At 35.6% G+C, this 13,357-nt stretch overlaps 1 protein-coding gene across 1 annotated transcript in view; it reads left to right on the forward strand.

The window, feature by feature from the left end:
• The window catches only part of Scml2 (Scm polycomb group protein like 2), a 90,730-nt gene that overhangs the window by 41,640 nt on the left and 35,733 nt on the right, over window positions 1-13,357 (forward strand). The window contains exons 8-12 of the mRNA XM_021153348.2: window positions 468-542; window positions 874-948; window positions 4,402-4,485; window positions 6,304-6,387; window positions 12,419-12,502. Of these exons, the coding sequence (XP_021009007.1) occupies window positions 468-542; window positions 874-948; window positions 4,402-4,485; window positions 6,304-6,387; window positions 12,419-12,502 (402 nt within the window). The remainder of the gene's footprint in view (window positions 1-467; window positions 543-873; window positions 949-4,401; window positions 4,486-6,303; window positions 6,388-12,418; window positions 12,503-13,357) is intronic.

Below are 13,357 nucleotides of genomic sequence, written 5' to 3' on the forward strand. Positions count from 1 at the left end.
TCTGCCTCCCAAGTGCTGGGATTAAAGGCGTGCGCCACCACGCCCGGCAAATTCATTCTTTTTAATAGTTGAGTAGTACTCCATTGTGTAAATGTACCACATTTTCTGTATCCATTCCTTTGTTGAAGGGCATCTGGGTTCTTTTTCTGTTTTCTAAGTAAAATCAGTTTTTTCTAATACTGAAATTGTGAAGGGATTGATTGCACAATATTTCTCTTGTTAAACTATTGATATTAGACACAAATGTCCTGGCAAGTATTCCTTGCAGATAATACTAAAGTTGTCAGAATTGGACTAGCAGGCAACTTGAGCATGATGGTAGCCTTTTTTTTTTTTTTTGACAACACTATAGGGGATTCTGTGTTTTATTATAAGAAATGCTTTATTATTTGGCATATATAAAAGAACATAATATGTTTTTACTTTTAATGTACATCATTTTTATTTTTTTATTTTATACTTCCAAGAAGCTGCAGAAGAACCTGGGACCAGTGTATCTACTTTTGGAGATGAAAACAAAACAGTGAAAGATTGCCAAGGAGGTATAGTTCTGTTTTCTAAGTAAAATCAGTTTTTTTCTAATACTGAAATTGTGAAGGGATTGATTGCACAATATTTCTCTTGTTAAACTATTGATATTAGACACAAATGTCCTGGCAAATATTCCTTGCAGATAGTACGAAAGTTGTCAGAATTGGACTAGCAGGCAACTGGTAGCTGCATATCACTTGAGCATGATGCTAGCCTTTTGTTGACAACACTATAGGGGATTCTGTGTTTTATTATAAGAAAAGCTTTATTATTTGGCATATATAAAAGAACATAATTCTTTTAATATTCATCACTTTTATTATTTTATTTTATCCTTCCAAGAAGCTGCAGAAGAACCTGGGACCAGTGTATTTACTTTTGGAGATGAAAACAGAAGTTTGAAAGATTGCCGAGGAGGTGATTGCTTTTATTTTTTTATTTTCTATATTGATTTATAAGGTAATTACTACACACTGAATAATAGTGTAATGTTTCAGAAGGAAAGACACTTCAGTTTCATGAAAGTCTATAGAAAGCAGCCCAATGATAAATTGCCACAAATGTTTAGTGTTCTCGTCCAATGCTTCTGGTTGTTTTAAAGCATCCTTTTGGAGAATTATACTATTTTTGATCATATGAAATTTTTCTGTCTGTAAATTTTCATTTTTGTGGTAATATTGATTTGAATTATTTTTGCTTTATGCTTTTATTTATTAATGGTTGGTATATTCAGTGTTACTACATTGAATAAAACGGACTTTCCTTTTCCCAACAGCTATCAATTCTTAGATAGGGGTGGGACTGTGCCCATTTCTCCACTCCATTCTAGGATTTTGTCAGGCTTGAATTTGTAAAAGGCATGTGCATCTACTTTGTTGTGTTTTTAAAAACGTTGTTTGATGGAAGTCTTTTTCCAGCTCTAGTTCAACTAACTCTTTCTGCCTGCTCTTTGATATAGATTCCTGAGTCTTGAGGGGAGGGCTTTGAAACAGACATCTCATTTAAGGTTGAACACTGCAGTCTCTTGTTCTGTGTATGTCGTCTACTCATAGGTCACTGTTTTAACTACTAACTACTGTAAGGAGAGTCTCTGGTGATGCTTGAATGAACCACTGATCAATGAGTATAGCAGTCTATCATAGGAGTCATTTTATTTTTATGTTCATTCAGTAGAATCATAGTATGGTTTCCCTTAAGGCCTTGGACCCATCTAATTATAGATTCTTGCCCAATTAACAGTGTCAAGTATGGGGTTCATCTAATGGTGTGAGCTTTAAATCTAGTCAAAAAGTGCTGTGTTAATCCCATAACATCTGTGCTAGTTTTGCACCAGTATATTTTGCAGGAAACTCAATTTTGAACAGCACAAGGTTAGTGTGTGAGTCAAATTGATGAATCCTTTGTACTTCTGATAGTGTGTAGTACTTTATGACACTATGAAACATAGATAGTAAGGGTAAATCTTCCAGTTCAGCACCATTTAAGTTTTTGCATGATGTATTATGTAAGTTTGTGGTGCATTCCCCAAATTAAAACTACCTTGAGATCTTACTGCCATGTTTTAGCAAGGAACCAGTAGCATTACCAGTGGCCTGTAGTGTTAGGGGAGAAGTCTATGCGGCACTATTGACCACTTTAGAAAGTGATAACCCATTCTAAGTCTGGATTTTATTGGGTAACAAATGATGTCTTGGAGGGGGCAGGTGTCCCTCTATTATGTGGTCACTCCATATTAACTATTTTAGTATACCTATTTTCAAGAATTTCTATTGCAGTAGGTTTTCATACAACATTTGTAAAGGCTTTCCTTGTTAGATATCCCTCCCCCACAATTTTATCTCTTTTCTTAAAGCCAGCCCCACCCCATTCATTATGTGTATTATTTTTTGTTGGTATGCATGATTCATCTTTTAAGTATTCCTATGGCCATTGAGTTTGTTGCAGGTTCTTTTCCTTATTCAGAAATGAATTATGGAACTTGTAATTCAGTCCACACCACCCCCCCACCAAAAAATACGAGGTGTGACACTCAAAGTCCTTGGTTGTACAACCTGCTGCACTCAGAGACTTTATTCAGATCTATATCTCTTCCTCATTTCTGCCTGGGACCTGTTGTCAGCTGGGTTTTAAATTTTGATTTATTTTGTTTACTTTGCTTGGCACTTTTTATTCAGAATCACTCTTGGTTTTATTTTCTATATAAGTTGCTGTTTCTTATCCTATCTCTGAACGGAGTATGTGAATTTATTCTTCTGTTCATTAGATCAAATTAGAGATCATTAATCTGGGATTCTGAATTATTTTACCATTTAACTCTTTGGGGTCGTGTGTGTGTGTGTGTGTGTGTGTGTGTGTGTGTGTGTGTTTTGCATGTATCCCTAGAGGATAGAAGAGGGTGTTGAATATTTCTGGAGCCGGAGTTGCAGGCAGTTAGTTGTGATTCATTTGATATGGGTGTTAGAAGTGAACTCCAGTCTTCTGGAAGGGAAGCAAGTCATCTTACCTCTTAGTATCTTAATCAGCCCTAAGCAGAGTTTTAAGATGGTATAATTGGAATAACTCAAGTCATTCCCAAAGACAGCCTTTAGTCTGCTTTCCTATAAAGACTAGTGTTGAATGCTTTGATTAGTTGAGAAGAGAGAGATAGAGGTGGGGACTTAAGCAGAATCAAACATTGTATGAAACTACTTAGAAATCAGTTACAACTGACACTCTCCTATTGAGATTTCCATGTATGTTACAGAGAGTGAACCATATATCTCCCACAAAGCTGTATGATAAAATTGGTTTTGATGCAATGACTTGGAGGTGAGAGCTGACTCATGCTCAGGAATGTTGAAGGATAGGATATTATTTAGAGGCATTGATTGAAGTGGACAGTTGAATGCAAGCTTCATCAAGAGTAGAGGAAGAAACCTAATGGATTAGATGAAAACAGGAAGCTATGGCTAAACTTTGCAAAGAGTGTGTAAAACATGATCAGTTGGTCTGAAACTAAAGATAGTAAGTAAGGGAGTTGAAAGTGAACGAAAAGACACCTTTGTATTGGAGATAGAAGAGTTTAGGAATTGCCAAGAAAAACCACTTCAGGGTGTTAGCTGGAATCTTTAATGATGATATGAATAAAATGAAAAACATTTCAAGAGTTCTTTAAATTGGGAGTTTTAAATGTGGAGTGTAACGAAGTTAGAAATGAAATATGAAGAGTCTTGTATATAGAGTTGAAGTTATAAGTATACAGTTTTGGCCAAAATTAAATGATCTTATATTTGTCCTAGTAACTAATGATAGATTACATCATTTCTGGTGAGTAGCAGTACAATAAAAATGCTGTAAAAAGATGGTATAGTTGTTATTTGCCCCATTTATGAATACCTTTAAGCACAACAGTAAAATTACAGATTGTTTTAACTTATGAAATAGAGCCCACAAAATGATAGTAGTTACTCTTTGAACACAGTTATATTAGGGTATGTACATGCTTATTTCTGTTTCATCTCTTACCCTGTAAATTATTTTTAATTTAGAATTGATATTTTGCTATTTAAAACCCTTTTATTTCATAACCAAATTCTGAAGGTGTTGATATATTTATTTAAAATATCTCTCTATTTAAAACTATGACGATTAACACAATGAACGTGGCAGATATTCTTCATGTTAAGCATTGAAATTGTCTAAATTAGTTTGCCAGGCAACTGAAACTGTGTATCATGTGAGCATCATAGTAGCCTTTTTTTTTTTCATGACAACATAAGAGAGTCTGTGTTTCATTATAGGAAGTTTTATTTGAAATCCATACCTGAGCATAATGTGTTTTAAATTTAAATGGGAACCATTTTTATATATTACTTTTCATTTCCAACAAAGGTTGGAAAAAACCCAAGGGCAGAGGATTCATCACACCTAGACAAGATGAAACCAGACCTGGGAAACATGACCAAGGAGCCCCAGGTGATTGCTTTGTCTATTTTGATTTGGAAGTTATTTCCTCTATATTGAATAATGTGGCATAGTGTTTCAGAAGTAAAGACTCTTTTCTGTTTTAAAGAAATAAATATAGAAACTAGTCCATTGATAACCTGCTAGAAATTTTTACTGTGCTACTCCAGCATTGCTGTTTGTTCTAATAAAAGCCTACTGTTTGGAGAGATTTAGACCATTGTCTTCAGTCTAGAAAATGAAACGTACCATATATAAAACTTTGATTTCATAGCACTTTTGGTTAAAGAGTATTTTTCTGTGTTTAATTATTTTAATTTTTCTTTGAAAATTACATACAATTTTTCATCATATTTCCCTTTTCCCCTAACTCCCCTCAAATTGTCTTCTTTCCATCCTATACAGTAAACTTCATGTTGTTTCTCTAAAAACAAAATATAAAGAACGTAAAAGAATGAGAGTATGACTTTTGTTAACCATTCATTTTTGAACACGAAGCCTGCTTTGGAGTGTGGTTGATATACATGAAAAGTGTTACTTCATTGAAGAAAACTGAATTTCCTTTTCCTAGAAGCTATTAATTGTGAATCAGTTTGTGAGGACTGGGATTTGTGCCCAATTTCCCTCAACCAGGCTGATAATTTGTCAGGTTTGAGCTTATACTACTCTTGTAGAGTCAGTTGGAGTCCTTCTGAGTTCATAAGTTTGTCTATTCTGTTGTTTCTGGGAAAATGTCTGATGGAAGTCCTTTTCTACCTCTGGCTAGAATCTTTCCGCCTCCTCTTCCACATAGATTTTTGAGCCTTGAAGGGAGCAGAATGATACAGATGTCCTATTTAGGGTACAACAATCCAAAATCACTTGCTAAAGCTTGTCTAGCTGTTGGTCCCTGTATTAATTACCATCCACTGCAAAAAGAGCATGTGTATAATAAGTCTTTAGGAGTGGTTTTTATTACTGTGTTAGCAGAGTCAAACTAGTGGGTTTTTCACTAAGTCTTAGGATCTTACTCACATAACCAGGGTCTGGTATGGCTTCCATATCATGGAGTAGGCCCTAATTCCAAATTGTAAATATGATAGCTTTTTCTCTTAACAGATGTAGCTATTGCAGCAGTGTATGTTGTAAGTCACAGGATTAATCGGTGATCCCAGACTGATCCCTTTTCCTCTCTGGTAGTCTGTATAGCACCTTTCAGCACTGTGCTTCATTGCTACTAGTGTTGAAGGTTCCATTGGAATAGTAAATTAGTTGTAAATGAGGGATAAAGTTATGATGACAGTTAAATGATCTAACATTTACCCTGGCAACTGAAGATGGACTATGTCCTTTTTGGTGAGTAGCAGAAGTGGAATAAAAAGGCTGTAGAAAGATGGGATTTGTGCTATCACAAGTCCTGTTTATGCAGACTGTATGGTCTTTGGGTACTGAACAAACAAAGCAGTATACAGTTTCAACTTAAAATATATAAAGCCTTCAAAAAGTTAATATTTTAGTTTGGAGTGTGTATGTGTGGGAGTTATCTCTCTACTTGCAAATAATTTTTAATTATAATTAGTATTGGTTTTGAATCCATCGATGCTGATATTTCTTTTTTAAATTATTAACACTTAAAAACATAATCAGGTGGTTAAAATTATCTAAACTGAAATACCAGGCACCTAGAAACTATATCCTATGAGCATGATGGTAGCCTTTCTATGACAGCACTTTAGGAGAGTATACATTTTATGACAATAAACTTTAATATTTGATACACATACAGGAACATGATGAGTTCTAGCTGTAAATTTCCATACTTTTTATTTTTCATTTCATGCCTCAACAAAGCTGGGAAAAAACCCAGGGGCAGAGGATTCACCCAACCTTTGGAAGATGAAGCCAGACCAGGAAGAGATGTCCAAGTAGCCCCAGGTGAATGTTTTTCTCTATTTGCAAGATGATTCTTGTACATTGAATAATAGTGTGGTATTTCAGAAGGAAAGACTTTTCTGTTTTAAGGAAGCAAATACAGAAAGTAGCCCAATGATAAATGAATTTTTCACTATCCTAGTTCAAAGTTGCTGGTCATTTTAATAAAAGCCATTTGCAGGTGTGGAATTAGGCTATTTCTTGACTTTATGAAATTCTAATGTATTTAAATTTTCACCTACATGGCATTGTTTAAAATTATTTTATTTTTCTTTGTTTAATGCTTTCATTCATTTTTTGAAAATTTCATGCAATGTATTTTGATCATACTCTTTTCCTTCCCCCCAATTCTTTCAAATTGTGTTTCATACCACTCTAACATAATGTTCTTTCTCTCTTAAAAATGAGCCGGGCAGTGGTGGCCCACGCCTTTAATCCCAGCACTTGGGAGGCAGAGGCAGGCAGATTTCTAAGTTCGAGGCCAGCCTGGTCTACAAAGTCCAGGACAGCCAGGACTATACAGAGAAACCCTGTCTCGAAAAAACCCTAGAAGTCTGGTTTGTATTAAACTACTACTTTTGAGCATGTTGCCTGTCTTAGTGTGTGGTTTATGTACTTAGTATTACTCCATTCAAGAAAACTGATTTTTCTTTTTCTAACAACTATGAATTCTTACCTAGGATGAGAATTTGTCCACTTTCCCTCCTTTATGCTGGGGTTTTTTGAGGCATGAGCTTATGCAAGACATGTGTAGTCTGTTGTGGTCTTTCTGAGTTCTTTCTTATATCCATCTTCTCTGTTTGTGAGAAATGTTATCTGAGAGAAGTCCTCCTGCCTTGATCTTTCTGCCTGCTTTTCCACATAATTACCTGAGCTTTGAAGGGAAGGATGTGATATAGACAGCCCATTCAAGGTTAGGTATTCCAATGTTTCTCAGTCTATGAAGCTTGACCAATTGCAGGTCTCTTTGCTAATTACCATTTACTTAAAGAAGATTCTCTAAAGAAGTTTTATTTGAAAACACTTTTGAGGTCATTAATCATCTTTAAAACTTGTGTCATAGAGTTTCTAATGCTGTGATAAAACACCATGACCAAAGCAACTTGGAAAGGAAAGGGCTTATTTGGCTTATTCTTCCACATTTACTGTTCATCTTTGAAGGAAGTCAGGACAGGAACTCAAACAAGGCAGGAGTCAATGTAGCGGATATTGGGGGAGTGCTGCTTCCTGGCTTGCTTGACATGGTTTTCTCAGCCCTCTTACAGAACCCAAGACCACCAGCCTAGGAGTGGTACCACTGACAGTCCAATTAATAAAATGCCCTACAGTCTTGCCTATACTGTAAACTTTGGAGGTATTTTCTCAATTGAGAAAATTATGTCAAGTCAGCAAAAAACTAGCCAGCACAGCTAAAGTTTTGAATTCTTAGTACGGATATTTTGATTTGCATATGGAGGAGTGAGGACCATAAGATGATGTTTATTTTTATTAATCTATATCTGTTTCTTTTTAATTAGATATTTTCTTTAATTGCATTTCAAATGTTATCCCTTTCCCTGTTTCCCCTCTGAAAACCCCCATCCCTTCCCCACTCCCCCTTCCCCTCTCCCCCCTCCCCCTGCTCCCCAACACACCCACTCCTGCTTCCTGGCCCTGGCATTCCCCTACACTGGGACATCGAGCCTTCCCAGGACCAAAGACCTCTCCTCCCATTAATGCCAGACAAGGCCATCCTCTGCTACATATGGGGCTGGAGCCATGGGTACCTCCATGTGTACTCTTTTGTTGGTAGTTTAGTTCTGGGAGCTCTAGGGGTACTTACCTATTTCTACATGTATGTTTTGTACTAAACATGCAGGTGTCCTCAAGGCAGAATGGTGCCTTAGATCCTCCATCTGTGGTTAACACTTGATAAGTGTTAGGAGTGAATTCTTCTTCAGGGAGGGCAGCAACAAGCACTCCTAATGCTGAACTATCCCCATCACCACCCAGGAATATTTGAAGATGATGTAATATAATGCTTAAGGTCATTTACAGAGAAAGCCTTTAATCTACTAAAGTTGAGCTTTGGATCTTTTGCTCAATGGAGCAGAAAGGGATAGAGGTAGGAACTTAACCAAGAGAAAACATTATAGCAAAGAAATATATTTAAAAATCAAATGCAACATGGATTCCTCCATAGATGTCAGAGTCGATATTATAAATCATAACCAGTCCATGTAGTTATGTGATGTGATTGGTTTATATGTTCTCTAATTTTGAGTTCTTTTGCTTTTTAAAGTAAAGAAAAATATGTGACACAGCAACCATATGGTTGCCTTCACAATGCTTACTGTCTAGCTCTTTACAGAACAAAATTGCTAATATTTATTCTGTTGCTATTTATTTAAAAACAGTTGATGAGTGTGACTTGGAGGTAGGAGCTGATTCCCTAATTAAGGGTAATAGCAGAAGTGATACTTCATGTACAACTATTAGAAGCGGCCAGTTGAGTATAAGGCAAATCACATTAGGAGCAGAGCAAAACTAGAAGAAACCAAATGATTTGGATGAAAATAGAGTGAAACTGGATAAACCTAGCAGTGAGATTGTAAAACAAGATCAATTGGTCTGAAACTAAAGATAGCAAATATGGGAGTTGAAGGTAGAAAAAGGAAAACTAGTGTTGGAGATAGAGGAGTTCCAGAAATTGCCAAGAATAACCATTTCAGGGCCTTAGCTGGAGTCTTTAATGAACATATGAAAATGATGAGGTATCAGTGATTAAAATCCTGAAAATGATGACAGGGCTATTGTATAAGAAGAACTAAGTAATGTGAATGATATTACTAGTGACATTAAAAATTAAGGAAAGTCTTAAATGTGGACTATAAAGTTGTTGTTAAAAATAAAATAAGAAGCTGGCTGTAAATAGGTGACTTGGTTATAGTGGCAGTAAAATGTTATGTTTGCCCTGATAGCCCAGGATAGACTGTTTCCTTGGTAAAACGTAAAAGTTGGATGTCAAAAAGTTGCAAACATTTTTGATATTTGTATTTAATATTGTGAGTTAAATGTATGCATATGTTTGAATATGGAAAAAGCAAGGAAGTAGACGGACTACTCTTACATTTGTAACATAAAACACCCCAAGCAAACGTAGTTGAGCATTGAATATGTTTATGTCCTTCATATCTCTCCTTCAAAAGCTAGTTTATTTAGAATTAATAGATTTTACTATGTAAGCTTCATTTTTTTTATAAGAATCTTGTTAAAGTGTTGATACTGAAATATCTAATTGGTTTCTCTATTTGCTGTGGACATAGTCAAAATTAACATGACAATCAATCATCATCCAAAATATTAAAATTGTCTAAATTTAGCTTCTAGTTGAGCATGTGTTAAAGCTGCATATCACCTGAGACTTATGACAACAGTATAGTAGAGTGTATACGTAATGCTTAGAGCCTTTATTATTTGGTATATATATACACAACATAATATGTTGGAGCTTTTAATGTACATTATTTTTGTTTTTCATTTCATAACACTACAAAGTTGAGAAAAAAACAAAGGTAAAAAGAGTTACCAAACCTTGGAAAGATCAGGCCACATCTTTTGAAGAAGAAGCAGAAGCCCTAAGTGATTGTGTTGCTTTCTTCATCTATACTGACTTAAAAGATGATTCCTGTATATTGGATAATAGTGTGATTTTTTTTTCAGAAGGAAAGACTTTTTCATTTTAAGAAAATATGGAAAAAGTAGCTTAGTGATAAATTGATAGATACTTTTCACATGCAAATTCAAATTAGCTGGGTATTCTAATAAGATCTTCTTTTTTGAGAATTAGATGGTTTCCTGATTATAAGCTCTTCTAGGTTTAAAGAAACGTTCTTTGTTGAGGTAATTTAATATCGACCTTTTTTCCCTCATTTTCTTTTCTTCAGAATCTATTATATACCCACCCTGCTCTTCAAATTCAAATGTTTGCTTTATGTTGAATAATGCTGTAATGAATTACAAGACTAGTTTTCAATTTATAAAAAACAAGTACAAGAATTAGCACAATAATAAATTAATAGAAATGTTCACTGTAGTAATTCAAATTATCTGATTATTCTAACAAGTCTATCCTTTTGGAGAATTAAATTGCTTACTGATTATAGTATTTTTCATGTTTTAAAACAGAAAATTGTCATTTTATCTTTAGATTATAATTTTTCAACCTTTCTTATACGCTTCCCTACATCTGAAACTACCATATAACCCTCATTTCTCACTGCCAATTGTATGACCTCTTTTCTACTAATAGTGCTTATATGCAAGAATATCTATGTATATACATAGTTAATAAATACAACATGTTCTGATTATAATAACAATTGCATGCATGATTTCATGGATGCTTTTTTTAAACTTAGGTATTTCTTCATTTACATTTCCAATGCTACCCCAAAAGTCCCCCACACCCTCCCCCCCATTCCCCTACCCACTCACTCCCACTTCTTGTCCCTGGCGTTCCCTTGTACTGAGGCATATAAAGTTTGCAAGACCTAGGGGCCTCTCTTTCCAATGATGGACGACTAGGCCATCATCTGATACATATACAGCTAGAGAGGGGCAGAGTGTCCACACTTTGGTCTTCGTTCTTCTTGAGTTTCCTGTGTTTGCAAATTGTATCTTGTATATTGGGTATTCTAAGTTTCTGGGCTAATATCCACTTATCAGTGAGTACATATCGTGTGAGTTCTTTTGTGATTGTGTTACCTCACTCAGGATGATACTCTCCAGGTCCATCCATTTGCCTAGGAATTTCATAAATTCATTCTTTTTAATAGCTGAGTAGGACTCCATTATGTAAATGTACCACATTTTCTGTATCCATTCCTCTGTTGAGGGGCATCTGGGTTCTTTCCAGCTTCTGGCTATTATAAATAAGGCTGCTATGAACATAGTTGAGCATGTGTCCTTTTTACCGGTTGGGACATCTTCTGGATATATGCCCAGGAGAGGTATTGCTGGATCCTCCAGTAGTACTCTGTCCAATTTTCTAAGGAACCGCCAGACTGATTTCCAGAGTGGTTGTACAAGCTTGCAATCCCACCAACAATGGAGGAGTGTTCCTCTTTCTCCACATCCTCACCAGCATCTGCTGTCACCTGAATTTTTGATCTTAGCCATTCTGACTGGTGTGAGGCAGAATCTCAGGGTTGTTTTGATTTGCACTTCCCTGATGATTAAGAATGCTGAACATTCTTTTCAGGTACTTCTCAGCCATTCAGTATTCCTTGGGTGAGAGTTTAAATACAGTGCAGTGTGTTCTTCACTGGCTATTCCCACCACGCCCTTTGCCAATTTTCCTCCGTCTTTTAGAGTTCTTTATGCAGTATTGAAGATTTGTGGGCTATTCTCTGTCCAGTTTGTATACATATGGGTTCATTTTTCTTCAGCTCACATTTGGACAGTAATGTTGGTGGGATTTTATGTATTGCTCTTGATAGTACAAGAGCAAACTCCCTGACTCTCTTTGACCCTTTTCAATCTTCATCACCTCTTGAGAAATGTGCCTACCATTTAGCCAGAGATGTTCTGTAGATTATATCCATTCTATTTAGGCTTCTTCACTCTCTGCTAGGATTGGTTGCAGTTTCCTGCAAAGGTTTCTGTCTGTTGCAAAGAAAAGTTTTCAGGGTGAACAGTGAAGAATACATTTACCTTTGGGTGTAAGGACAGTGTTTTTCCATTGATTTTAGAGACTATGCTGAAATAAGTAAATTAGAGTTTGTAGATTCTTCAGTAACCATGGCATTTCAANCACAGAGTCATTAGCTGTGTTTCCAGTAGCAGGCATGCTCTCCCTCCAAGTACAGTGTAAATGATGGGAATTGTGACATATCACATGAACATGGTGATAGCCTATGTTGTGACAAGTCTTTATTAGACCATTGAAGTGTAGTATATAAGCTTTATTATTGGGAAAGCATAGTGGATTAAACAAAGTGTTCTCACTTTACATGTGAATAATTTTTGCTTTTCATTTCATACATGAATAAAGCTGAGAAAAAACGTAAAGACAAAACAGCCACCACACCTTGGACTGAGGAACCCAGACTTTTCCCAGATCAAGGAGATGCCCCAGGTGATTGCTTTCTTCTTCTATGTATCAGTGTACATTATTATTATTTATTTGCTGTGTCTAAAAGTAGTACAGTGTTTTCTATTAGAAAAATCTCTTTTTTTCCCTAAGGAAAAAATTGCAAAAAGCAGCACAATTGTAAATTGTTAGAAATTAAACTGTGCAAAGTAAATTTTTCTCTTATAAAAAGTTCATTTTATTGGAGAATTAGATTTTTCCTTATTATTATTTAATTTTGTCCTTTATTCCGTCAAATGTCTCTTTCCTTTCTCCTAATTTATGTAATCTCTTTTCACAGTTCAGATTTGCATTTAAAATATTTCTGTATGTGTGTATGTATATATATATATATTTTTTTTTTCATTCTTACCTATCACCTCTTCAGTCTACTTTAGGGTATGGGTGTGTGTGTGTGCACGCATTTGCATGCACAAATTTATGTGTTATTTTGTCTGGGTTGGTGGTGGCACCTTACCCTGAATTGGTGTGCTTTTCCCTGGATATTCCCTTCACTTCCTTCCTAAATCTCTTCTGTGTTATATGCTTTTTNGTCTAGGGTTAAGACCTCACATGCTTTTCTCTGTCCAGTGTGTATATTTATTGCTCTCATTTTTGTTCAGCTCAGATTGGGTAGTGTTGATGGGATTGTATGTGTTGCTCTGTATTTTACTGGGTGACAGAGTCATAGAACAAACTTCCTGACACTCTGGTTCTTTCTAATCTTTTTCCCACTTCCTGGTCCTTACCTTTTAGGCAGGAATTTCCTGTAGATTATATCCATTCTATTTAGGCTTCTTCACTCTCTGCTAGGATTGGTTGCAGTTTCCTGCAAAGGTTTCTGTCTGTTGCAAAGAAAAG

The sequence above is a fragment of the Mus caroli genome, chromosome X (genome assembly GCF_900094665.2).
Source record: "Mus caroli chromosome X, CAROLI_EIJ_v1.1, whole genome shotgun sequence".
NCBI lineage: Eukaryota > Metazoa > Chordata > Mammalia > Rodentia > Muridae > Mus > Mus caroli.